This window comes from Ovis canadensis, chromosome 13 (assembly GCF_042477335.2).
Source record: "Ovis canadensis isolate MfBH-ARS-UI-01 breed Bighorn chromosome 13, ARS-UI_OviCan_v2, whole genome shotgun sequence".
NCBI classification, from domain to species: domain Eukaryota; kingdom Metazoa; phylum Chordata; class Mammalia; order Artiodactyla; family Bovidae; genus Ovis; species Ovis canadensis.
Window position 1 is genome coordinate 78,174,623 of NC_091257.1, and position 27,695 is coordinate 78,202,317.

Here is a 27,695-nt window from a genome sequence, read left to right on the forward strand (position 1 = left end):
TCCTTCTCTGTATAATAGGGAGACTTGTAGTCCCTACTTTGGAAAGCTGCGGTGAGAATGAAATGAAAGAAAATGGTTCCTGGCACATGGGAAGCGCTCAGACAATGTCATCCATGGTGATGTCATTGTCATTCTTGTCACCTGAGCTCCAGGATGTTGGGTCTTATCACTGAAGTCCCTTCCAGTTGAGACGGTGCGTGACTGCCCTTGCTGCCCTGGCTCCCCTGATGTCAGCAGGTTGGGGAAAGACAAGAAGTCCTCTGTTCTCCAGCCTTCGGGCCCATCCTGGCACACAGAGCTCATGTCCCATGGAGGCCTGGCAGGAAGGGGCGGGCGGGTGTTTCAGGAAAAGACGCTACCCAACTTCACAGTAAAAACAGCTGTAAGAACACCTCAAAACATGGAACGGCAGCCAGAAAGGAGTTTCTCCAACAGGACATGGCTAGGCCCACACAGGGTGCTAACACCGGGGTCAGTGAACACTCACTGGGCAATTCTGAGTGCCAGCCCCTGTGCCTCAGTACCCCACGCACCCTTGACCCCCAGCCATGCTTTGCGGTCCACATCCTACACACCACATTCCATTATTTTTCTAGGTCACGTGAAATCTGGGATTTTGAGCCCCATTCACAAGGAAGATGAGACAGTCCATCTCCATCCTGTCTTGGGTGGGGCTCCTCTGTCTCCCTAGGGTCCTACAAGGTTCAGTTTGAGGTTTCCATGGAGCCTGGAGGATGGGGCTGACCTCTGGTCTTTGGTAAAATCTGGTGCCCTCAAGATCCTGTGTCAGAGGTGAACGGTGCAGACCTCTGGCCTCGCTGGGGCACTTGTCCAAACCAGCCATGGCCGTGGTTCCCAGGTCCTGGCCACCCACTACCCCTTGGCTTCCTGGAGTTTGGTGGATAAGTAACCCTCCTCTTACCCCGTGGGAGCAGGGAAACTCTGCACACTGGCTCCCGCGGCACCCCAGAGGGACTGAGCCCCAGGTGTCCACGGGTCGCTTGCTTGATACACACTTTAATGGGCTGTCTCCCTCCCCGCCTCACTTTCTCCCTCTTCTACCAATGTCTCCTGGCACCACCTCCCAAATCAACTACCCGCTCTCAGTCCTGGTCTCAAGCTCTGCTTCTGGGGAACCCAAACCAAGATGAACATTTGTTCTGCAGGAGCAAGGATCTTACAGACCTTCGCTCCCACAGCCTTCTCTACAGCCTATGGCACTCCCAGCTGACAAGGGAGGACACTGAGGCTCTGATGGCTCAGCCTGACTACAAGCAGCCCCTAACCATTACACCATACTGCCTCACTCTACTCTCTGCTCCCTCATCACGCTGCAGGGTCTCTGGCCCCCATAAAGAAGAAGGGAGGTGGTCTTCTGTGCCAATCTCCTTCCAATTTGCACCCTGAAGCACAAGCAGCATCTGTACACCTCCAAGGCAGGAGCCCCAGATCCGAAGCTCCAAGATTTCAGCCCCTTCTTGGACTGGGGGAGGGAAAAGTCCCTGGCTTCCTTCTGAGCCTTAGCAGCAAACAACAAACACCAAGTGATGTCACGGTAACTCTTCCTGAATCGAAGGAATCATTGTATTTGTCTAACAGATGAGAATTCAAGTGACCACAGAGTCGTTGAAATGGTGGGCGCCCAAGCCTCACCCACTTGCCCCAGCCTCCCATCTGAATCCACAGTAGGATAATGACCCAGTTTTCTTGTTCCTCAAAATAGCAGGACAACTAATAGCCTCTGTTCCCTTAGAGTTACTCAGTTCCCAGCACAGGGCTAAACACTTCCTGTGGGTTAACATTCCCATTTTACAGATGAATAGACTGAGGCTCAGAAACAAGGGGGAAAATGTCTCTTACCTTTCTGTATACAAGCTCTTCCCAGAGCTTCCCTTCCATGGAGGAGACACTCAGGAAATCTCCCATCTCTTAGCAGAGACTAGTCAATAAGGTAAACAGAATCCATAGCACTTCAGCCAAAATATTCCCTCCTATTCTATTTAGAGGAGCCAGATATTGGAAGGGAAGGGAGACCTTGTGTGATCTCTGCACTTCTACCAACATCCTGCACCAGCCCTCGGTGGCTCAGATGGAGAAGTTTACCCCAGAGCCTCTTTCTGCCAGAGGCGATCTCTGCACTTCTACCAACATCCCGCACCACCCCTCGGTGGCTCAGATGGAGAAGTTCACCCCCGAACCTCTTTCTGCCAGAGGCAGGCTGATGGCACCTGACAGTAATCAACAGCAATAAGGAGGACCTCCCAGTTCTTAAAGCATCTTCCAGGAAAACAGTCCATGATTTTATGAGATCCTAGGAAAAGTGCATCCCATCTGAAATATTGTCCCCAACCATAGTAACATTAGCCATTCGTTTTGACACTAGCTAACAACATTATCCTAGCATTTCTTGTGCAGCTGCTGCCTTCTAGAGCCAGCCCTTCCACCCCAGCCCCTCTGCCCCATGCCTCCAGCTCAAGAATGGTGTTCAACACCTGCCCTGACTGCACCCCTGATGGTGAAAGGGAAAGGAATTATCCACAAGGAGAACCCTATGGAAAAATCTAAAACCCTCCTACAGGTGAGTCCTGCCCATCATTGGGATGGCTGCGCCGGCTGGGGGATGTTGACGCAGCCAGTTACACGCATTTACCATGTGTTACCAGTACCCACAAGAGAGGACCTTCACAGAGCAGTTTGGTTGGAAATGAGGACTGAAGGTCTTAGAGCTACATACATAGTAACATTGAATTTCCCTTCCACTGGGTAGCCAGTTTCCTCTCTGAGCCTTGATTTCAAATCCCAGCTCTGTCACATACATGCTGTGTGTGTGTATGAGCAGGTCACTTAGACTCTCTGGGTCTCCATTTTCTTATCTGTAAAATCAAAATTATTTAACGTCTATGTAGAGTACATCATGAGAAAAGCTGGGCTGGAAGAAGCACAAGCTGGAATCAAGATTGCCAGGAGAAATATCAATAACCTCAGATACGCAGATGACACCACCCTTATGGTAGAAGTGAAGAGGAACTAAAAAGCCTCTTGATGAAAGTGAAAGTGGAGAGTGAAAAATTTGGCTTAAAGCTCAACATTCAGAGAACTAAGATCATGGCATCTGGTCCCATCACTTCATGGGAAATAGATGGGGCAACAGTAGAAACAGTGTCAGACTTTATTTTTTTGGGCTCCAAAATCACTGCAGATGGTGACTGCAGCCATGAAATTAAAAGACACTTACTCCTTGGAAGAAAAGTTATGACCAACCTAGATAGCATATTCAAAAGCAGAGACATTACTTTGTCGACTAAGGTCCATCTAGTCAAGGCTATGGTTTTTCCAGTGGTCATGTATGGATGTGAGAGTTGGACTGTGAAGAAGGCTGAGCGCCGAAGAATTGATGCTTTTGAAGTGTGGTGTTGGAGAAGACTCTTGAGAGTCCCTTGGACTACAAGGAGATCCAACCAGTCCATTCTAAAGATCAGCCCTGGGATTTCTTTGGAAGGAATGATGCTGAAGCTGAAACGCCAGTACTTTGGCCACCTCATGCAAAGAGTTGACTCATTGGAAAAGACTCTGATGCTGGGAGGGATTGGGGACAGGAGGAGAAGGGGACAACAGAGGATGAGATGGCTGGATGGCATCACGGACTCGATGGACATGAGTCTGAGTGAACTCTGGGAGTTGGTGATGGACAGGGAGGCCTGGTGTGCTGTGATTCATGGGGTTGCAAAGAGTCAGACACGACTGAGCAACTGAACTGAACTGAACTGAAAATCAAAATTAAAATAAGCAACTTTGGGGACTTCCCTGGTGGTCCAGTGATTAAGCATCCGCCTTCCAATGCAGGGGAAGTGGGTTCGATCTCTTGTTGAGGAACTAAGATCCCACATGCCACAGGGCAACTAAGTCCGTGCACCGCAACGACTGAGCCCATGCACTCTAGAGCTTCTTCTCTGGAATAAGAGAAGCCTGTGAGTCTTAGTGAAGACCCAGGACAGCCAAAAATTAATTAATTATTAACTAAGCAACTTTTGGGGAACCCTTCCTATGTGCCAGGCTCTGACAGCCTCATGACTTGCTCCACTGACTCTTCACAATACCCAAAATACATAGATAGATTTATTATTCCCATTTTGCAGACATGAAAAGTGAGGCTCAGGAGGGAAAGTAACTGGCCCACACTTACACAGCTACTGAGTGACAGTGGGGAATTGAACCCAGACCTGTTTGGCTGCAGAGGCGTGGTATGGGTGACATATATGGAAAGGGCATGGGGAGCGGCCACGGGTGGTCACTGGGCCCTTCCCACGCCTGCCTCCACCCCTCACCTGCTCTCCTCCACACGTACCCCAACATCCATCTTTGCTCCCTTGGGTTCTGTGACCTCTGCATCCTGCAATAGCAACCTCCTTGGGTCCCTCCTGAGAGCTGGAGGCTCAGCTGGAGGCTCTGCCCTAGGCTCCACAGCTCTGAGTTGGCTCCTAAGGGAAAGGGCCCACCCCTCAAACCACAGGGCCCCCACACATTTCCTCCTTGGGGTCTGCTGACCCAGGACTAGAGCCTGATTCTGGGACTCCAGTGACTGGCCTTACCAGTTTTAGTCAGAAGCCCCTAACAGTCTGGTGCCAAGAGGACCCCTCCCTCCACTGAAGAGCTCCGCTGAGTGCAAACCCCGCCAGGAGGCTGGACTTCCTGCCCTGCTCCTTTCCACCCAAATTTCAGAGCTCAGGTTATAAAAGTCTTGTCTTTCTGAGAAACTGGTGACCGAGGCCAGGCAGAGATTCTGGGCAGCCCTATTCTTGGAGAGGTAAGGACAGGGAGGCTAACTTGGGCATTTCTCAAATATTTCTTGAGCACCTACAATAATGTGGGGATGCGGCACAGAGGTCCGTTTCCCAGTTTCTCAGCCAAACTGGGTTTGAATCCAGGGTCCGCAGCTACTAACTCTGTGACCTTGGGTGAACCACCTCTCCTCTCTTTCACCGATTTCTGTAAAATGCGCCTGCTTCAGTGATCCCAGACTATCACAGTAAGGATTCAACAATGCAATGAAGCTCATAAAGCTTCCGGCATGGAGCCTGCTACACAGAAAGGACTCTAGTCTCAGCCAGTATGATTCAAGACTGGTGTGACACGGAGAGAGCTAGTGAGAAGTACTAAGGGCAAGAAGGGAGGAGAGACGCGACTTGGGTGAACTGATTGAGAAAAGTGCCTGACATGGGCACTGGCTAAACACTGGCTGGATGAGGAGTAGATGAGTTTCAAATCACCCCAGTAGCTGAATATAAATAGTTTATGCCATGAATACAAATTTCCCAGTCCAAACTTCACAGCTGCAAGCAAACAAGAAGGTCTCTTTCTCTAGGACCCAATTTAATCACTAGTTTGAGTTCCTGCCATCAAGCAACAAAAACCTGGATGTTGCTGATTCTAGGCAAGGCCAGGATGCTCTCAGGCGCTCCAGAGCAGGCTCAGCCACTTTGGGGGCATCCTGTCCTTGCTCAGGGCCAGCATCTACCCTCTAGATGGCTTCTTCTTGGGCACTGGGGTGGAGGTGTGCTGGCTCTTTAATGGGTCCTGCTTACCCTGGCATGTGCCCTGGAGGGGTCTTCATCCGACTGGTCTCTGCCTTGCAGTTCCAAAGGCTGCGTCTCCTGGGCACAGCCTTGCCCACCTGGAGAGCCCCCTGCCGCAGGCTCTGGGGTCCCAGCTATACTCCCTTGGCTGCCTGGGCAGGGCTGAGGTTCAGCAGGCAGGAACCGGTACAAATGTACTGTTGGTACATTTTTACTAGTTGGCAAAAAGCCCTGACTTCAAGCCCCCCAAGTGCCTACCCTGGCCACAGTGGTGCTTCTTCCAGAACCCCTACCCCACGTCCTCTCCTCAAGATTCAGAAGCCTCCATGGTTAAACGGGAGTACTACCTCTTTTAATATCTCACACTATCACATAGCCGCGTTAACAGCTATTGGGCACACTACTTGCTAAGTGCTTTGCACATTTTACTGAGTGCATTCCCCACAATAATCTATGACTGTCTCCCATTTTATAGATGAGAAAACTGAGGCACAGAGAGGCCAAATAATCTGCTCAGGGTCACACAGTCAGGAAGTGGCAAAGTCCAGATTGGAAGCCAGCCCATTTGAGGGAAAAGGACATTTCAGGCAGAAGGAATGGAAAGCACTGACGTGAGATGGTGGGAGGCACAGGTTGTGTTCAAGGACTGGTAGCTCGAGAGCAAGGGGGAGAAGCGAGGAAGGAAAGCTGGAGAGATGGCTCTAGAAGAGGCAGAGCTGGGGGAAGCTGGCAGTGGGTCCCCACTGAGGCCATGGAGGTGGCCGGCGGGGTTCCCAGCCCTGTGTCCCCAGGTCCTGGGCACAAGGATGCTGCGGTTCTGGGGGCCACTGCTCTGCTGGGGGCTGCTGCCCCAGGTCCAAGGCGAAGCCCAGCACTTCGTCTTCATGCGCATCAGCAAGGATCAGCTGGAGACAGGTAAATTTTAAGGGGTGGGTGGTGGGAGGCAGGAGTTCCGGGAAGAGTGGCGGGGGCGGGGGGGGGGGGCCGGCAGGTGCGGTGCGGCAGGCGGGGGGAGTGGCACCACCTCCCTGCTCAAGGCTTTTCCTCCTCTGGCCTCCCCACCAAGCAGCAGCAGAATTTGCCTTCCTTCGCCCACAGCCGACTCCAGCATGCCCTGCTCTAACACTTGCTGAGTCACAGCCTTCAGGAGATCCTCCACGCTCCTCATCCTGGTTTCCAAGGCCCTGCCTCTCCAGCCTCTTTCACCACTTGCCCTGACTGGCCTTGGAGACTTCCCAGGCTCTTTCCTCTGCTTGCGCTGTTCTTTACCGGTTCTCAATCCCCCAACACGACAGATTCTGATTCGTACCTTAAAGCCAAGGCCTAACAGTCCCAGTGTCTGTCCCAAGAAGCAGGTTTCTTCCACTGGGTTCCCACAGCCCTTTGATGAAGCCTTGTCTATGGCCTTATCCAAGCATATCATACTTGTGATCCTGTCTGTCTGTCTCCCTAAGTCTGCTGTGAGGTCCTGCCTACCCACTCACCTTCTACCCCATTCAGCATGATCCAACCTCACTGACCTTTCTGCTTCATACACCCACCAGGCTCATCACCACCTCAGGGCCTTTGCATGGCCTGTTGCCTCTGTCTACTTTGCTCTCTCCCAATATCTTGCAATAGTGGATTTCTCCACTTCATTCAGGTCTCAGCTCAAATGCCTCCTCCCTCAAACAGGCTCTCCCAGACCATCGTATCCAAAACTAACTTCCCCCCATCATGCCCCAACTCAACTCCGTTTTATTCTCCAAAAATTGCTTTGCTTGCTCATCTAAGGGCTCAGCTGTTGCCTTTCACTGCCCGTACCCCTACAGTGTAACCACCATGGGGGCACAAGCCACGGGGCTCCTGGTCCCTGAGCCCAGAAGAGAGTAAGCGCTTCATAAGCACTTGCTGCTAAATGACTGAACCGCTGGCCCGGGGCAGGTGCTGGTGGGCAGCTGCTGAATGACTGAATGAAGGGTGAGCCCTGCCCTGAGGAGGGTCTTGTCCTCAGACATTTCAGACCTATTCTTTAAACACCGCGTCCTGGACCGTGTGACCAGGATCCCTGTGAGGGGGGCTGCAGGTGAAGGCATTGCCATCTTGGATCACATGCCCTTCGTAAGAAAAAGCCTCTCCAAGAAGAGCAGTGGGATTGACCTGCCACTGGTCAGGGGTCTGCTCTCGGGACAGGGCCACTCACCGCTGAGGGAGCTGCTCCAGCTGGGGGGGTGAGTTCCTTCTAGCTTTTCTCCCTGCTCAGACTCAGTTCTCCTCTGTCAAGTGGAACACTGGGTGGGCGATGGGAGCCCCAGTGTCTTTGGAGCTTTTCTCCATCTGGAAAGCCCTCAGCAAGTGCATTTTTGTTGCCCCTAGACCTCTCAAAAGGAAGCTTCCCTGGATGCTCAGATGGTAAAGAATCCACCTGCAATGCAGGAGACCTGGGTTCAATCGCTGGGTTGGGAAGATTCCCTGGAGAAGGTCTTGGCAACCCACTCTCATATTCTTGCCTGGAGAATCCCCATGGACAGAGGAGCCTAGTGGGCTATAGTCTAGGGGTCACAAAGAGTCAGACATGACTGAGCAACTAAGCACACCTCTCAAAGCCACTTGAAATCCTCCAGGGAACAAGGTAGAATCACAACCAAGGATCTTAGCCGGGCAGCCCTCCAACCCTCCACATTCAGCCTACCCCTGGATATTGCAAACTGGCATAGTGTTTTTGGTTTTGTTTTTTAAATAAATCTGGAGGGTTTTAATAAAAGCCCAGGTTTTCTGATTGTATTGGTTTGCTGGGACTTCTGTGACAAAGTCCAACAAACTGAGTCACTTAAACCACAGAAATCAGGGAGACTGGAAGTCTGAAATCAGGCATCTTCCGTATCTCTCCCCTAGCTTCCAGAGACTTGCTGGCAATCTTTCATTTCCCTTGGCTTGCAGAATCATCACCTGATCTCTGCCTTCATCTTCACTTGGCAATCTCCCCGGGTGTGTGTCTATGTCTGTGTCCAAATTCTCCCTTTTGACAAGGACCCCAGTCACATTAGACAAGAGCCCCACCCTACTCCAGTATGACCTCATCTTAACTCTATCTGCAACAACCCTATTTCTAAATCAGTTCACATTATAAGGTATTGGGGGTTAGGAACTCAATAATATATGAACTAGGGGGAAACAGAACAGTTCAACCCATAATAGAAATTCTCTCCATAACCAAGATCTGGCCCACCTGGCCTGATCTCCCCCCATGACAGTCATGGATGTGGGGTCCTTAGTTCCTAAGTCAGTCCCTAGTCACAACTTCTGGTAAAATAACTACCACCATAAATGAATGCTGCTTATGTAGGTGGGGGCATGGGTTCCTCCAAGGTCAACCTCGGTAGACACAGGTATGCCTCCAAATCCACCTCTCAGTGTGAGCAGGGAGAGCCAGAGAGGCCCTGCAATGAGAGTCCAGAAGTTTTCTGATGCGGGTGTAATGGCATGAAAAGTAAGAGCACTAGGGAGGGTGGGGGTGCTTCCCAGAGAGGCCTGGAGGGGGTGCTGGGCCCATACTTGCCCCAATGAGTGGCAGGTCTGGCCATCACTGACCCCTGCCCATGCATTGGCACCACCTCTGCCCACCCAGCTTAGCACAGGCTTGGAAAGGCCACAGAAAAAAATGCACAAGGTCCAAGTCATACTTCAAAGCTCTTTGGAAGCTTCCACGCTGGAGGCAGGCATATAGCCCTTGGGGAGTCTGACCCACCCAGGTCTTCCTCCAGCACTGGAACTTGCTGCTCCTCCAGTCAGCATCAGAGTCACCAGCTTATATCTAATATTTAAAAAGAATTCTGAGTTCCTCTGAGCTCAGAGATGCAGGGACCTGAGGCCACCACAGGGAGCAGAAGCCTCATGTCCTCGCTCCTGGATGCTCAGCTGGGCATGTGGTCCCTGGGCAGAAGGCAGTGGGATCACCAGCTGTCTTGCTTTCTCTGACTCCTGCTTGCTCTCGTCTGTTTTTGCAGAATGATTTTATCTGAATTCAGACCTGTCAGATGGGCACAGATAGCTCCTCTACTGTATTCTCCTTTTGTGCAGGGGGGCACTGACACCCAGAGAAAGGAAGGGACTTGCCCACGTCTTCAAGGCTTAGAGGCTGCAACGAGAGCCCACTGTTCTGTAGCCGGGCCGGAGGTCAAGGTAGTGAAAAGTGAAAGTATTAGTTGCTCAGTCATGTCCGACCCCTTGCAACCCCATAGACTATAGCCCGCCAGGCTCCTCTGGCCATGGGATTCTCCAAGCAAGAATACTGGGGTCGGTTGCCATTCCCTTTTCCAGAGGATCTTGTCGACCCTGGGACGGAACCGGGTCTCCTGCATTTCAGGCGATTCTTTACTCTCTGAGCCACCAAGGAAGCCCTGAGGGTCATGGAAGGGGTTGTCCCAAAGCTGCCCCCTCTTTCCCAGTGTCTGCCCCTATTCTAGCCAATACAGAAACACACACTCCACAGAGTCGCAGGGGGCTTACCAGGCAACACAAAAACATCCCCACGCACACTGCTCACAGGTTGGTCATAGAAGATTTCGAAGGACCCGAGGTCACCTTGCAAGTCCTGAGTGACAGCCTGCTGCAGGTCACGTTGAGAAGCAAACTATACCTCTCACTCCAGAGGTGGGTGTGTGCGCTGGGTGGGCGTGTGCTTTCTCCCCACCTCTCTCGGTTCCAGGCAGCCGTGCAAGACTAGCAAAAGCCTGCTGCCTGTGTCACTGTAAGGGTCACAGTAATCCTTGAAACTTGGGCATGTTTCAAAGTCATTTTTCCTTTTTTTCTAAATATTTATTTATTTGGCTGCATCAGGTCTTAGTTCCTGCACGTGGGATCTTCATTGTGGTGCCCAGGCTTCTCTAGTTGTGGCTCAAGGGCTCGGTAGTTGCAAGCATGCAGTCTTAGTTGCCCCGTGGCATGTGGGACCTGAGGTCGCTCACCAGGGATTGAACCCACGTCCCCTGCATTGGAAGGCAGATTCTTAACCACTGGCCCACCAGGGAATTGCCCAAAGTCATTTTTTTCTGATGGAAAAACTGTAGGAGAGATCCTTTTGTAGTTCATGAGCGTGATGATTGGGTGTTCACGCTGCTGTGTGACATGTGCCTCCCCGCAAACCTTGTTACGACACCGGCACATTACCCGTCTGACGTGAAAAAAAAAAAAAAAAACTGTAGGAGAGGGACCCGCCTACACAGTGACCCACACGGTGAATCTGCAGCAGAGGCTGCGATAAACCCTCTGACTTCCGTGTCAAGGGACACGTGTCATCTGGAGTAAAAGGCGGACGCTCTCATGGGATGATCCAAGGAGGGTCTGGTTCAAGCTCACCCTGAGGCCCAGCACACTGGAACTCGGCTTGAGCAAGGCCATCCGTCCTCTTGGCTCATCCACAGAGAGTTGCTGCCCTTGCCTGTTGTGAGTTCACTGCCAGTCTGAGAGCTCAGACCACCCACTAAGCGGTGGAGGATATGCCATCCTGGGGTTGTAAACACCGCAGACAACAGAGGGAGCGATACGGGCAGCCTTGGCACATGAAACAGGAAATCTCCTTGCATTGCCCTTAGGAACATCCAATCTCACCAATAAACAAAATTATTTTTGTAAAATATGGCATTTTTTCGTTTAGATTCCCTCTCTAATTGAAATGTGAGTGACAAGAAATATTTCTTTGATAGAGATGCGGCCACAGAGAAATAGATCTCTGTTATATGAGAAAAATATCATCGCCCTTATAATGATGCACAGTAAAAATGCAGACCCTTGGCCTGGCGGAGACTGTAGTAAACTGAAGCGCACGTGGCCCACGTCCAGCTCACATCAGCCACTCTGTGAGGACACTGGCCCAGAGCTGCCAGATCTTTTAGGCTTTTCCAAAGTTGGAATTCCGTGTTTTTCATGCCACCTCCTAGCTTTTCACTTGAGCCTTCCAGACAACGGCAGGGCCCCACCTGCCGGTGAGTTCTGGACTCTGTCTTGGGCTGCGACTTGGAGCCTGCCCGGACACGCTGTGCCTACAGGATCCTGCGGCTCAGAGTCATCAAGAACATCCGCATCGGGGCTCGGCTGGAGCAGATGGGGAACAAGACCCACGTGGCCTCTGAGGAGTGCCACACCCCACCAGGGTACCTGAGCATCGAGGTTCTGGAGCAGTGAGTACCTCCTCCCTTCCTGTGCTCAGCCCTCCACTGAGATTCCAGGCTACGGCTGCCTCACCCCAGCCCAGGTTATCAGGGACAGGGTCAGCTCCAAGGCCACCAGCTGTGCACACCGTCCATCAGCATCTCCTGCCCCCGTGTTGAGTGTTATGGTCAAAGTGTGCATCCATGCAGGTCAAATCTTGGCTCAGCTGCTTCCTAACACTGGGAGCCCTGGCCAAGCTATTTGACTTCCAGGAGCCTCAGGTTTCTCGCCAATAAACAGTATCACTCAGAGAACCCTGGCCGCCCCAGGTGATTGTCAGGGAGAGATGAGCTAACCTATGTGAGCTGCTGAGCACAGAACATGCCACATAAAGTGGCCACTGCCTGTGACTCTTTTTTAAAAACTATGTATGTATGTATTCTTGGCTGTGTCGAGTCTTAGTTGCAGTATGCAGGCTCTAGAGAGCATGGGCTTAGTTGCCCAGTGGCATGTGGGATCCTAGTTCCCTAATCAGGAATCAAACCCAGGTCCCCTGCTTGGAAAGTGGACTCTCAACCACTGGGCCACCAAGGAAGTCCCCTACCTATGACTCTTAGTATACCTAACACAAAAGCCACCTCCTCCAGGAAGCCTTCCATTGACCTCCACTGCCAGCTGTGATCTCTCCCTCTTTGAAAATCCCAGAGAACTTTATCAGAGAGAGAAATAAAGCGACAAAGGCAGAGGGAGACTCACGAAGAAATAAAGTTGAGGAGGACAAAATCTGGGAGAGAGAAAGCAAAAGGCAAGAAGGGGAGAAAACAGACAGGAAAGTGAAGAAAGAGGGGAGAGGTGAGAAGAGGGACCCCAGGCTGGGAAGGAAGCAGCCATCCTGAGCCTACTTGTTACACAGACCCGCTGGGGCCTCCTCTGCCCTATCTGGACTACCCCCTCTGGCCTCAGTTTCCCCTTCCATGTGTCTGAGACCCCATCTGCTCTCCACACCCCTAGGATGAACCCCCTCCTGGTGAACAAAGCTCTGCAGTTGGTGACAGGTGTCCTGGACGAGGCATTGCCCTTCCTCCTGCAGAAGATAGTAAGTTGCTGTTTGTCCCTGCCCCCTGAAAGAGGGGTATGACTCCTAGGTTGGCCCCTTGACCTCACCCCAACCTCAATGATGACCCCCTCATGCCTTTGCTCCAGGTGTGCCCCACTGCCACAACCCTGCTCAACTCGCTGCTGGAAGACCTGTTACACATCACTCTGCGTTCGTAGCTCCTCGCCAAGGGGAAGTGGGGCTTATCTGCTGTCCCTCAACTGCATGCCAGGAACTCATCTAGGCTCTGGGAATATGATGGGAAATAAAACAGACAAAGCTTTCACATGGGGAGCTTACTTCCTGTGGATAGAGGGAAGGGGCATCATTATGTCTTATCACCTTGATAACTCATTTCCCACTCTGAGCCTCAGTTTCCCAATCTGTAAAATGGGATTAACCACAACCTCACAGAATGGACCATTGTGATAACACATATAATCTGGCACAGAGCTATGGCTCATTAAATGTACATTGTTACAAGACGCTCAGGCCATCCCACAATAAACATAAAGCTAAGCAGAGAAGGAAAAGGAATTTCTACTGCTTCGCAGCCTCCCCACACCCTTCCATCCATCCCCCTGGGAGGCTGGGGCCCAGCCTCCATTTCCTCGTTGCAGCCCCAGCCAGCTTGGGCCCAGAAGACTTCCAGTACTATGTCACCACCACAGAATTCACGGAAGAGGCCATCCTGATGAAAGTCCAGGTGAGTCAGCCCCTGGGCAGGGCAGACCCTCTGGGGACATCCACGGGTCTGGGGGAGGATGGGCACGGAGGAGAATGAGGAGCAGGTGGGTCAGCAGGACAGGAAAATTTGAGTGACTAGAAAGGAGGCGCTGTTAACAAAGTCACAGAGAAAGGGTTGGAGTTACTTGAGCGATAAGCAAGGAGGCAAAGCTCATGGGTTCAAAACCCAGCTTAAGAAAGTCACTTCAGCCCTCTGGGCCACGTTTCCTTACCTATCAAATGGTTTCCACCACCCAGTGCTATTGTGAGCTTGAAATGTGCCTGTAAGTGTTCAGCACTGTGTCTGGCACATAGAGAATCCTCCACATATTAATTGTAGCCAGTTTTTGGCCGGGGAAGTTGTACTCACTGAATTTCTCCTTCCTTCTTCATTTTTCTGAAGCTTGTGACCCCCTGCGGTCCAGGCCAGAGAGTCCCAAGGCCTGACCACCTGGCCCCCAAGCCCCTCCCAAAATTAGCCCAGGGCAGCCTGGCAGACCTGGTCTTTTCACTGGAAACCTACAATGACATCCTGTCCTGCCTGTACACCAGCAAGGAGATCCATGTGAGCCCCCAGGACCCCATGGTGAGTGCTTAAAGAAGAGGAGTATATTACTTTATTGCTCTATTTTTCACATGAAGAAACTGAAGCCCAGCTGGCAGAAGTACCTTTCTGGTGGGTCCAGATGAGTCACTTCCTCTCTCTGGACCTCACCTGGAGAACTCCTATTCATCCTTCAGAACACAGCATAGAAATTGCCTCCTCTAGTAAGACTTCCTTGAACACCCAGGCCCCTTTGGTTTTCCTCTCTTCATAACATTTATTCTGCAAATATGTATTGTAGTCCTACTGTGTGCCATGCCCTGTACACACAGGGTCTCTGTCCTTGAAGAGGTCAAAGTCTATTGGGGGAATAGAAACTAAACAAGAAAACAGTCAGATAAATAAAATAACGTGTCTATTTATAATGAGCAGAGCAGTGGATAAGCAAGTGACTGGTGGAGATGAGAGGACTGCCCTGGACACTGAGGTCAGTAAAGACATCTCTGAGGAAGTGGCCTGAATGGTAGCAAAGAGGCACACACACACACAAGTCTACAGGAAGAGCAAGTTCCCAGGGTCAACAAGGGGGTCAAAGGAGGGAGAAATCCAGATCGATCACTGCTCAGCAGCCCCCAGCGTCTCCCCATCACACTCTGAATAAAATCCAGTCTCCTCCCCGCAGCCCTGGAGCCTTGTGCGGTCTGGCCCCGCCCACCTCTCTAGCCCCGCCCACCCACTAGACTCCAGTCACACAGGCTGGACTGGCGCTCACCTCAGGGCCTTTGCACACACTCTGTCCCTACCTGGAACAATCTTCCCTCCACCGTTGTTCTTAGTGCAAAATATCATCACCTGAGAGAGCCACTCTCTGGCCACCACATCTAAACATCTAAAGTAAGCTTTTTCTCTCTCTACCCTGTCTCTCTCTTTTTTTCTCTTCAAAATATAGATCAAACTGTGTATATGTGTATGAGTAAAGTTATATGTGCAAAGTCATATATATATGTACATATGTAATATATACACATAAACACACATACGTACATTTGTGTGTTCATTTCCTTAGCGTCGCGTGTTCACTGTCTCCCTCATTTTGAGGATGGGGACCGTGAACAGTATACTCTGTGAATACTCTGTATACTCTATACACAGCGAGTGCTCAGTAAATATTGAAATACAGAATCCCAAGATCCATATCTGAACGAAATCTAGTGTTATTGCTGCATTTTTTACACGAGGAAACCAAGGACCAGACAGGGCACGTGACCTCCCAAGTCACCCAGCAGGTAGGATCGGGGCTAGAGCCAAGACTCCTGCTTCCCCACGCTGCTCCCTCCTTTCCACACAGGTGGCAGCTCTAAGTCTGGATATGAACCCTGTGATTCCGTGTCCACAGAAATTCGTACACCAGTGGGTACATATGCAAGGGTGATCTTTGCAGCTTCACTTGTTACAGGGTGAAAAATAAAGTTAAACTAGGAGCCCATCAATAAGGAACTGATGAAAAAAAAATAAGTCATATTATGGTGGCATATGGTGGACTACCAGGCAGCTGTTTAAAAGAATGGGGTTGCTCTACAGGTACTGATGTTGAGAGGAATAAACAACGTGCAGGACCATGTGGTTAGAATGTTCCCATCTATTCATTCCTCTGTGTGTGTAGAAAACAGTCTGTCAGGATATACTCCAAAATATCAATAGCAGTTATCCTTGAGAATAGGATTTAGGGGAAAAGGGGAAAAAGTGTTCGGAAGGACTTTTAATTTTTATTGTATACATGTTACAGTGTTTGCTCTGGTGATTTATGATTTTCGAAAATCAACAGAGTACAGATAAATACATGATAAAGCAAGTGCAGGAAAACGTTAATAGAAGAATCTAGGTAATAAGTATCCAAATGTTCTCTATACAATTCTCTCAACTTTGCTGCATGTGTGAAAATTTTCACATGGTACTTGCCTGGGGGTCCAGCAGCTGGGAGTCCACGCTCCCAATGCAGGGGGCCCAGGTTGGATACCTGGTGAGGGAGCTAGATCCTTTGTACCACAACTAAGAGTTTGCATACCGTAACTAAAGATCCTGTGTGCCACAACTAAAACCTGGTATAGCCAAATAAATAATAACTATTATTTTTTAAAAGAAAGAAAATTTTCACAATAAAACATTGGCCAGGGGTGGGGGTTGGGGGTGGGGGAATCATTGAAACAGTAATGTCAGCCTTTCCATGTAATTCATGGTGAGAAGCCAAATGAATGGCTCCTCCTGTGCTGAGACTGCGGTGTGTCGGGGGTACCTTCAGCTGGGGACAATTACATCTCACTGAACCCCACTGACACCCCTCCCAACCCATGAACCTGCTCAGAAAGGATCTGCAGGATTCTAAAGGCCAACGCATATCTTGCCCATTTTCCAGGCTGCCAACCTCATCCAGCTATTGTCACTGAGCACACTGGAGCCTGAGCCCAAGGTGCGTGTGTTGCCTGCTTCTCCCCCAGCACCGCGGGCAGGATCTCAGGAAAGATTCTAGAACAGAGGACAGGATTGGGCCACACAGACACGTTGCATTTGGCCAGATGTTCCTACTGTGGACTCTGGAAATCACTGTACCTTCTTCACAAGTGATTAAAAGGGACAGTTCACTTAGCTCATTGTCCCACCCAGGTGACATGGCCCTGTGGCTGTCATAATTCACTATTGAATAAAAAAAACCCAACCCTGCTAAGGCATACCCAAGCACATGGCAGATAGCAGTGAGCAGACTGTGCGCCAGACCACTCCACCTACTTCAACACAATCCTTGAAAAGCCTGCCCTCTCACCCGCTTTTGACACTTGTGCAAACTGAGGCTGAGCAGAGTGACTTCACTTGCCCACACTCACATTGCTCAATAAGAGGAAGAACCAGGATTTGTTCTGGTCCCAGACTCCAAGATCCATGCTCAGCATCCTCTCTCCAAAGGCTCTGAGAACACAGAATAATGACAATAACCATTAATAACCAATAAGCAGACAGGGCTTCCTTGGTGGCTCAGATGGTCAAGCATCTTCGTGCCGTGCAGGAGACCTGGGTTCGATCCCTGGGTCAGGAAGATACCCTGCAGAAGTGAATGGCAACCCACTTCAGTTTCCTTGCCTGGAGAATCCCATGGACAGAGGAGTTCATGGGATCACAAACAGTCAGACACGACTGAGTGACTAACACACACACACACACAATAGATAACAATAGTGCTACTAGACGCAAAGTTCCTTTCTAAACACTTTACATTGATTGACTCACTTAATCACCACAACAACCTGATGAGGTAGGTATGATTATTATCCCCATTTTATTGGGTTGGCCAAAAAGTTCATTCATTCCAAAAGCTGTTATGGAAAAACCCAAATGAACTTTTTGGCCAAGCCAATGCAAGCATGAAAGTTGAGGCACAGAGAAGTTAAGAAAGTTGTCTCAGACCACACAGTTTAGAAGTAGCAGAACTAGACTCTGGCTCCAAAATCTATACTCTTATCTGCTTTGCATGCCCAGGAAAAGGGGGATGACATTTCACATCAGAGGAGCTCAGGGAGGGTAAGTGACCTTCCCAAGGTCACACAGCAAGTTGCTACAGAACTAGACCCTGACTCCTAAGATGGCCTTGTTCCAGTCCTTCCCAGCTAGGGGCTAAGGAATATGGTCTTCTGTCCCAGCCGGCACCTTCTCTCCTTTCACCTTCTTTAGACTTCTGATCAATCCAGAGGGAACGTGGGAGTGACCATCAGCATCCCTGACCCTCCCATCGTCCACCTTGACGGCCACACAGCCTCCGTCATCCAGCCAGGCTCCCTGGTGCTGGTGGGGTCCAGCAACACCTCCCCCGTCTCAGTTTCCTGGGTGAGTAAGCCTCAAAGTTCTTTGATCCCTAAGGAGCTGGGGGCCACTTGAGGGCCCCTCTAGGGCCAGCTGACTGAGGCAGCGTGACAGAGGGCAGTGGCAAACCTCGCCGCCATGACATCTGCTAACATTCCATAGCTGTGCCTGCTGTGAGAAAATTAAAATACTTTCACACCTGCTCCCCTAAGTCCAGCCCCCGTGCTCCCCAGAGATCTCTTCAGCAACTACAGAGTTTTGCCTCTGACACCCTCTTGAGTCTCTCTTCTGGACATGGCTGCATTGAAACCCTTGTCCACAAAACCAGGAGAAAACGCAGAGAAACAGAGTTCATGGAGGGCTAAATGTGGTTGTATTCTCCGCTCCCCAAGAGAGAGGTGACCCAAGCTAGAGAGGGCTGGATCCTGGGAGGAATTCTGGGGAAGACAGCTCCATCGAAGTTTCAGCCCCTCTATCCCGAGCCCCGCTGGGGTTCCTGCTTCCCACTCCACAGACCTTGAAATTGGGAAGGTGCTGTGGGACACGACTTAGCAACAAAACAACAACTGCAGGGCAGAAAGGTCTCTCCACTATAGGTGAGCTTAGGACCATCTGGTGTATGCAGCTGGTTCCTGGGAACTTAGCTGGCATGATTCCCTGGACCAGACATCAGTCATCTCTGGCTGGCAGTGAAAATTCTGGTTTCTGGTTTAGGGGGTAACCGTGTGAATTATGGAGGCCCAGGGACAACCCCCTCAAAACCAAGAGGTCCTCTGGCTTCCAGCTAGTGATTCCACCACAAAATGACTCATTGCAAAAGGCCTTCCCTCCACTGAGCTGAGCTTCCCCCTCCCCTCATATCCAGCCCTGGCCTCCAGGAGCACCCAGCACCGCCCCCCCTGAACCCCCCCCCCCACCACTGTACTCTCTCCCATGGCAACACCCACACATTTGTGGTCTGAACTCACAGGAGCCAACAGCTGGGGCTGGGGAGAGGATGGGGTGAGGGGGGCTAGCCCTGGATAATGTAAGGTGTTCAGTTCAGTTCAGTCACTCAGTCGTGTCCTACTCTTTGTGACCCCATGGACTGCAGCACACCAGGCCTCCCTGTCCATCGCCAACTCCCGGAGTTTACTCAAACTCACGTCCATTGAGTCGGTGATGCCATCCAACCATCTCATCCTCTGTCGTCCCCTTCTCCTTCCGCCTTCAATCTTTCCCAGCACCAGGGTCTTTTCAAATGTAGGGTGAGGGTGCAGGAAATCCTTCCATCTGGAATATGAATTCCTCTCCTGTTCTGACCTAATAATCTCCACTCCTCATAGAAACTCGTTTCAAATGCTGTGTTTTCCTCAAAAAATCAGGAATTAAAACTCCAATTCACTCCAAACAGGTAAACATTTTTGTGTGGGATGTTCAGGAAAAAATGAGGGGGTTAACAGGGAGTGTGGAAGGAGAGAGTGTGGTTTCAGGGTGCAAGGCTCCCAGCTCACTGTCAGTTGAATGGAGCCGTTGAGAGGAGGTGGGAAGGAAAGTGGCAGGCCGGGGGAGGGGTGTTGTGATGTGAAGTCATTGAACAGTGCACCCTTCTCCCACCCCAAGCAACTGCCATGACCTAAAAGGGTGATCTCTTTTCTCTGGTAGCAATACAGTCATCCTGGGCCCTTACCCCGCTGGCCTTGAAACGCAGGTGAGTCTCTTTCCTTATCCTTGGCCTCTCATGGTTCTGAAGCACCCACCCGCAGGCCTGAAAGAAGGCCCTGAGTCGTGGGGGTGGGAAGCCTCACTCACTTTCTGGGTGATCTCATCCTGCCCACGGGGGTGGGGAGAACCCTCAGAATGTCAACTTGTCCATTTCATTCTTTCATCCATTTAACAAGTTGGTCCCCTTGCAGATCTGGCCCTGGGGTTTTCTCTCGCCCAACCAGTTTCCTGGACTGCCCTGCAGAGAAGCAAAGAATCTTACTGTGACCTGGAGTGAGGCGACCCTTTTTCAGGGCCCCCAGTGTTCCCCAGTCCCTTCACGAATCTGGTCGTCTGGCTCCAATGCCCTTTAATAGTGGAGTTCCCAGGACTCCTCCTGGTCTCCTGTGGGCACCTGGACACTGGAGTCCCCCCATTCCCATGGTCGGAATCTGCCAAGCCAGCAGAAGTGACCTTCCTGTTCCTCTTTCATTCCTTGTAGAAAGAACGTCTAGAGGCCCTTCTCTTCGAGCTTCTGAACTGGAGGGTCCTGCCCCGTCACAACAGTGAGCGCCACTGTGTTCCTACTCAGGCCAGCATTCCACGCGGCTGGGAGCCGCATCAGCCATGCCTGCAGCCCCACACAGACAGCTGGCTTCCACGCTTGAGAACTGCAGAGACCCTGAAGTCTGGGGGTGGGGGGGGTGGCAGATGGGGGGTGGGAGAGGGGCTACCTGTGCCCTCCTTTTCTTTGCTCGGGCTGCTAGTGGTAACAAGAGCTCAGAGTGGGGCGAGGAAGGGCTTCATAGGGAGGTGGGGGTAACATGACGGAAAGTAAGAAAAGGAGAGGCCCTCAGAGGTGGTGGAGCCCACAGCTCAGCGTTCCTACACCTGCAGGGGCCAGGTAGGTAACCCAAAGGAAGCAGCCCAGATCAGGCCTACAGAGAACATGTCCCACCTTTAGCGGGCAGCTAGCACTCAGCTGGGGCTTCCCAGGTGGCTCAGTGGTAAAAGAACCCGCCTGCCAATGCAGGGGACAGAAGAGACTCAGGTTCGATCCCTGGGTCAGGAAGATCTTCTGGAGGAGGACATGGTAACCCACTCCAATATTCCTGCCTGGAGAATTCCACGGACAGAGGAGCCTGGCGGGCTGCAGCCCAGGGGGTCCCAGAGTTGCTCAGTCAGACACGACTGAGCAACTGAGCACGCACGAGCACTCAGCTCAAATGAGAGCAGGGAAGACATGTTTTACCTTTGAGAGACGCCAGAAAGCTGAACTTTTTGAGACATCGCCTCCATCTTAGATAACAGCAACAAAATCAAACTTTCCCAAAACACCCTTGTCTTAGTTTGGGTTTCCTGGGAAGCAGACCCTGAGGCAACAGAGTGCAGGCAGCAGGAAGTGGTCCCAGGAAGATGGAGGGGTGTGGCAAGTGAGTCTTCCAGAAATGCAGCACGCACGCAGTCAGGCTCTTCTGCCCCATGGCACTCATGGCTGCCCTCTCCTTCCACCTCCCCTGATCTGGTCTATCTACCCATCACTGTCTACCCAACACCTGCTGCCCATCACTTGTCTACCCACGTGATTATTTAGCCATTGCCTATGACCCAGCCAGAGGGTGAGCTGCCGGAGGGCAGGGATCCCTGGTCTTTGTTTTTTGTGTTCCTATACCTTGTCCAGTGCCTCCCACCGAGGAGACCCTCAGAAAGTATTAATACATGTAGGATAAACAGTTCAGACCTCACTCACCTCTGAGAAATCACCTGGCTCAGCCTCCTCCTCTTTCAGAGAGACCCAGAGATGTCCCCCGTGGAATTACCCAAGGGCACTCTGCAAGTCTCTGGCAGATCTGAGCCCAGAACCCTGGCTCTTTGTTTCCCTGACATGAGCTTTCCTCTGTGCTCCAACTCCAGGACTCAAGTTAGGACTTCAGAGTAAAGCCAGAGAAGCAGAGCAGGGCTCAAATGCCAAGCAGATTGAAGGGTTTACCGTCTGTTCTGTGGCCCATGGTAGCCAAGGAAGGTTCTGGGCATGAAGTGAGCCAATTCATTTTCAAGAAGGGGAACCAACTGGAGGTGGATGGTAGTTACAGACAGTCCAACAAGGCAGCCAGAGGCCAGGTGGGCAAGGGTTAGTCGTGTCCGACTTTTTGTGACCCCATGGACTGTAGCCTGCCAGACTCCTCTGTCCATGGAATTCTCCAGGCAAGAATACTGGAGTGGGGTGCCATGCCCTTCTCCAGGGGGTCTTCCTGACCCAGGGATCGAACCCAGGTCTCCCACATTGCAGGCAGTTTCTTTACCATCTGAGCCCCCAGGGAAGCCCCCAGGTGGTCAAGGATGCAACTTTCTCTGGAAAAGCAGGAAGGAGGACACACCCAGTGCCACAGACACCTGCCCACAGCACATTGAGCTCCCCCGCCCTCCCCTCTTGCAGACCTGCTCAGAAAACAAGGCCTCCTGCTGCCCAACATCAAGGGCATCTCCTTTGACCAGGCGCGAATGGAGCCCTCCAAGGTAAATGATGGGAAAAGGAGCTTCCCGGGGCCCACATGGGAGGTCAGAGCTACAGGAGCCAAGGGGTCCTACAGGTGCTTGTCCCCATCCTGCGGAGGGGGACGCTGAGGCTCCGGCAAAGGTGGTGCTCCCTTGACCTTCCTCATCTCACTGTCTGTTCACAGCCGTACTGGGTGAGCTGCCCCACTTACAGATGAGGAAGCTGAGGCTCTGGGAGCGGGATTCCCCATGAATCCCTCCAGGAGCCACACCCCTGGCTCTCTGAGAGCCTCTAGGCCTGACACAGGCGATCTGAACAATTAGCTCCATCAAGTTGACGCTATTACTTCTCCCATTTTACAAAAGAAAGGTAGAGAAACTTGCCCGGGGCAGCAGAGCTAGGATTCCAACTGGAGTTCATCTGACTTCAAAGCCTGTACCCTTAGCCTGGACCACCCACCATGCTAGAACTGGGTATCCTGACCCCCAAAACAGGGCTGCTGCCTCTTGCACCTGCTATCTGAATGCCAGGAAGGGGAGATGCTGCCAGAGACCAGAGGGCAGGAGAAACCAGCAGAGGAACCACGGAGGTGGTTCCATCAGCATTTGCCAGCTCTGAATCTGCCCCCAGAGTCGCCTCGCCCCTTCAGCCCTCTGCCCTTCCCTCTGCGGGTGAACCTGAGAAGAGGCTGATAGGAAAGGACAGAGCTTAGAGATGCCCTTCATTTCTTTGTTCCTGCCTTAAACAGCAGCACAGGAAGGGATGCTGGGTGCAAGGCAGAAAGAGAATCACAGAACCTCCTGGCTGTACAACCTCAGGCAAGCCACTAGAGTCTCTCAGCCTGTTGTCTCTGTGTAATGGAGAGAAAGATAGTTCTCCCCCTGGGCCAGAAGTGAGGGCTCCCCTCACAAACAAGAGCAACCACTGAGGCCAACATTTGACATAATGTGACCCACCACCCCAGGCATACAGTTCGAGCTTCAGGACCACCAGTTATGCCCAGTCCTGGACCCAGCACTCCCAGTTCCCAGTCCTGACATTCAGGAAACACTAGGAATCTGCTTTCAAGGACCAGAAGTTACTGAGCAGGAGGCAGGAAGGGACAGCAGCAGTTCCTATCACAAAACCCCAGCTCCTCGCCTGCGCTGCTCCCCACCCCCAGCCTCAGACTCCACCCTAGATTCAGCCCAGGGTGGCCCTAGTTGGGAAGGGTCGGCTTCAGGTGACCCTAGCAGGTCAGGGCTGGAAGGGCCACTAGAGGTAACATCGGGGCCCGCCTGCTCAAAAATGATGCCACAGATCCTGGCTGTTGGGGCCAGAACCCGGAAGAATAATCAGGGCATAGCCGCTGCAGCTACCACATAACCAGACCTATACGGGCAGGGGGACTTCCTAGTGGCTTAGTGGTGAAGAATCTGCCTGCCAGTGCAGGAGATGCGGGTTTGATCCTTGGGTCAGGAAGATCCCTTGGAGAAGGAAATAGCAGCCCATTCCAGTATTTTTGCCTGGAAAATCCCATGGACAGGGCTATATTCCATGGAGTGGCAAACAGCTGGACATGACTTAGCAACAAAAGAACCATAACAGCAACCGAGAGGCAAGGGGAGAACCTGTGGGTGGGCTCAGTGGCTTACTCATTAATTCACTTCTAGACTCTCCTACACTGTCAAGTTGATGGCATCGTGTGCAGCTCTAGCACCTATACTCTAGTGTACATGAATGACACCACCTAGAGTTGGACAGTGCACAACCTGTGCATCCTTCCATGGCTGCCCTCATCACTCACTCATTAATTCAGGCAATAAATGTGACTGGCTGCTCTGTGCCTGGCCCTGCGCTGAGTGATGCTGAGATACAGATGAGTTAGACCCAGGGCCTAAACCTTCCAGGAGCTCCTATTCTTGTGGGGGGAAACGGTGCAGGAATGGATGGATTCCAGCAACATGGTCAGGTCTGGCAGAGGTTTGAGCATTGTGGGTGGGAACAAGTGAAAGGCTCCAATCCACCTCAGGGCGACACAAGCAAGACAAACCCCAATGCTACAAAAATATGAGAGTCACCTTGATACGCAGGCTTTCAGGACAAGCCCCAAAGACTGGTCTGCCCTTTCACTCACAAACATTCCCGAGACCCTCCTCCCCCTCCACTCTATCCCCCTGGCCAGTCGGTTCCTGACTGTGCCCTCTGGCCACCAGGGGAAGGCATGTCCTCAGGGCATACAGTCCCTCTCAGGCGTGGCAGGAGCAGCCTCGGGGAGAGCTGGCTTTGTGCGCGGTGTGGACTGAAGGGACGCATCTCCCTGCTTCTATCCACAGGACTACCTGCTGCTGACCGTTCCGAAGGAATAACCAGTTCTTACTGAGAGCCAGTCTCTCCCCTCAACCACAAGTGCTTCAGGCCCTTGAGAGTGCAAGAATGGCTACAGTCACAGTGGAAAATCACAGTTGCAGTAAAGATGATTCTTGCTTGAGAAGTCTAGTTCTGAATTTGTTAAGGGGTTCTGGGAAGTGGCCAGGCTGTTCTGAAATGTTTCAATGAAGGGATTGTCTCCCTGGCCATTCTTGTTTTCCCTTAGCCCCTCAGAGGGGTATTCTGAATTCTGTATTCAGCGTCTTAGATGGTGGAAGTGCCTCAAAAAATGGAAAAGGGGCTTGAACTCCGAAAGCCTAGCCCCTGAGAGGATGGGGTGTAGAAAGGATGGGAGGAACAGGAGCACACAGGAAAGCTCCCCTGCTCAAGAGGGAGGAAGGGAAAGGAAGCAGGAAAGAGAGTCCCTAAGAAGAGAGGGACCACAGGAGACAGATGTTTGGGAAGCCCTGAGCAGAGAGAGAAGCAGGCAGACCCCCACGCAGGTGAGTGCTTGTGAGACGGCCGCACTTCAGAGCTCCCCTGGCCTAGAAGGCGTGGTGAGCAGCAGAGTGATTTTCATGTGCCCAAGAGCAGGGAGAGAGCAAGGAGAGCCAGGGAGAGAGCCCAAGGGAGAGAGCCAGAAGCATCCTCACCACCAACCTGCCAGCCCCATGTGGCCCAGGCAGAACAAAGCAGCAAGCAGAGAAAAGCCAGGCACCAGAGGGCTTTGCAGTCTGAACTGTAAATGGCACCGTGGTTGCCAAGGATGGAGGGATGGCCAAGCAGAGGGACGCCCCCTCCCACACCTGGGCACCTGTCAAAGCCCACAGCAGGTTGGGCCCTGCCCCAGAAAAAGGCAGATGGGGGAAAACTTCAGACTCTTATAGAGACTCATAGCAGGCTCTGTCTTGAGAATGAATAGGTAGTCAGCTGCCCAGGAACCCCAGCTGGCCTGTGAAACTGGAGAAATTTCTGGGGAGGCCGTCCTGGGAGCTGATTCTCTACCAAGCAGCCCAAATTATGGGGGGAACTCACCAGTCTGCTGCAGGGTCCCTGATGGTAGGAGGAGGTGGGAGCCCAGAGCAGACTACTTGTGAGTCCTTTACCTGACTCCTCGACCTGTTTTACAAGCCTCACCTTGAAGGGAAAAAGTCCGCCACAGGAGCCCTCAGTGCAGGAGCGATCAGGAGGACCTCAGGCAGGAGGGCAGGACCGTCCTGCTCTTGGACCTCACCCTTGATGTGTATATGACACACTTAAGATAAGGTGGAGGCTGGAACACGCTTTCCCAGAGGAGACGCGAAACTTTACCCACAGCCCAGAATTTTCCCACCTGCGTGTGACCATATCGCCTGGCACAAGATAGATACTGGGCGCAAAATGATTGAATGGAGACTCCCTCAGGACCCTGGCTTGCTTGTCAGCAGGAATGACCTATCCAAGCAGGAGAGAGCCTCTCCCTCGAGGCTTCGAAGATCCTCATTCCTCGCCTATGGCTTTACCAGAGGCATGTCACTCTGCAGTCTGCAGACACTGTTATCCCATTAAACCTCATGATAACACTGGGTGCTCCCTGATACGGTGTGAGATCACTCCCATCTGCCAGCAGGGCAACACCGCTTCTGATGCTAGAAGTCAAGACAGTGGCTCCAAAGACCACTCTCCTGCTCTCTCCACCCCGTATGGTCCCTCCCTGCCGCCACCCCCATCCCAGGCCTCAAAGCTCAGCTAAGGAGCAAACAGCCCCAAACACCTCCTCCACTCACCTGCTCTGGTGACCTAAGATCTTCCCCAAAAAGAACCCCCCTGAAGGTCTTCTTAAGAAATACATCTTTTTAAGAAGTGATTTTCAATTTTTCAAGGCTCATGATCCATGTCTTCAAATAAAAGCTTAAAAGAAATCTGCTACATAAAACAGATGACAAGGGAGCTCCTCTGATAGAATGAGACAGGGGGCTGGACCTCTGCCCTCTCTCATCCCACTTTCTAATCCCCAAAGTGGGCACCTCTGAGAAGCCTCTATGCCCCATGGAGTGAAGTCATTGAGTCACCCAGGAGGGAGGCCATCAAGAATCAAGAGTGTTGAGGGACATGACACAGGATGGACGTGTTTTGACCAACTGGGAAAATAGCCTAAAGAATGGGAAGAGGTTTATTGGAAGAAAGAAAGGGGCCCAGAAGGAGGAACATGGAAGGCACTCACTCTTCCCTACCCCAACCACAACTCCCCAGTTCAGGGCTCTGATTCCTCCACACCCAGTCCAATGCCAGGTCCAGTCCTGTGGTCCTACTTCCTAAATAGTTCTCAGATCCACCAGCAGTACCACACTGAACAAGGCTTCCACCATCTCTCACCTGGCTTATTCCGGCTGCCTCCCACCTGGACTCCAAGTTGCAGCCAGAACAGACTTTTCCAAACAGAAATCGAATCATGTCACTTCCTGGTTAAAACCCAGAAGAAAATCCGTGGTCTTCACCACGGCCCACAAGGCTCTTCCTGACTGGCCCCAGGTCAGCCCTCCATCCTCCTCATTTTCATCGGCCTGTGAGTTGCTCAAACACACCAGATCTTCCTTACAGCAGGCTGACCCAAGCTGTTCCCTCTCCCTCAGCCCCTCACCCTGTCTTGGGTGGTTTCTTCTCATTCTTTAAATCAACTTAGGAACCATCTCCTCTGAGAGGCCCTCAACTACTGCCATCTCAGGCTTCATTTCTTTCAAAACTCTTAACACAACTTGTCCTTTATTTCACTGAATTTTATTGGCCTGTTTACTTGGTCTGTGTCTGTCTCTCTGACTATAAGTCATGAGGGGAGAGACCATGGCGCATTAATGCATTCATGGTGCCTGGTACATAGCTGGTGCTTAATAAATGTCTGAGGAATACATAGATAGATGAACTGATGGATGGATGGATGGATGGCTGAACTCTCCTTGCCTCACATAAGGCTGTCACTTTACACACTCAGAGCCACTGTGTTATCTGATTCCCATAATCCCCCATGAGGAGCAGGCAAGGAACTGGTAGCTGATTTGACAGTCAGGGAGAGAAAGTGAGGCTCTGAGAAGTTGACCCATTCATTCATTCGACCATTACTTCATTTGTTCCATGTTTACTGCACACTGAGTGGAGACAGGGATGTACAAGATAAGTGAGACACGCCCCAGCCCTCAAGATATCACAGACCAGTGGCACGAGAAGACAAACGGCGCGTCCTAGGTCAAGGCTTTGGTTTCAAGCACATCTGCC

The 27,695-nt window shown here is 51.6% G+C and overlaps 1 protein-coding gene and 1 non-coding gene across 2 annotated transcripts; both read left to right on the top strand.

Annotated features, from left to right (window-relative positions):
* The first annotated feature begins 6,379 nt into the window (after positions 1-6,379).
* LOC138417912 (BPI fold-containing family B member 3-like) lies at positions 6,380-24,445 on the top strand. Its single transcript, XM_069548916.1, has 15 exons — positions 6,380-6,488; positions 7,567-7,783; positions 10,101-10,205; positions 11,600-11,731; positions 12,714-12,798; positions 12,906-12,969; positions 13,419-13,504; positions 13,928-14,110; positions 16,482-16,535; positions 17,789-17,941; positions 19,243-19,310; positions 19,562-19,607; positions 20,103-20,166; positions 22,038-22,117; positions 24,413-24,445. The coding sequence occupies exons 1-15, from the start codon at positions 6,380-6,382 to the stop codon at positions 24,443-24,445; spliced, it is 1,479 nt and encodes a 492-aa protein (XP_069405017.1).
* On the top strand, positions 10,627-10,731 carry LOC138417946 (small nucleolar RNA U13). The gene has a single exon (XR_011248361.1). It is a non-coding gene; the product is annotated as a small nucleolar RNA U13 (small nucleolar RNA).
* Positions 24,446-27,695: the final 3,250 nt, after the last annotated feature.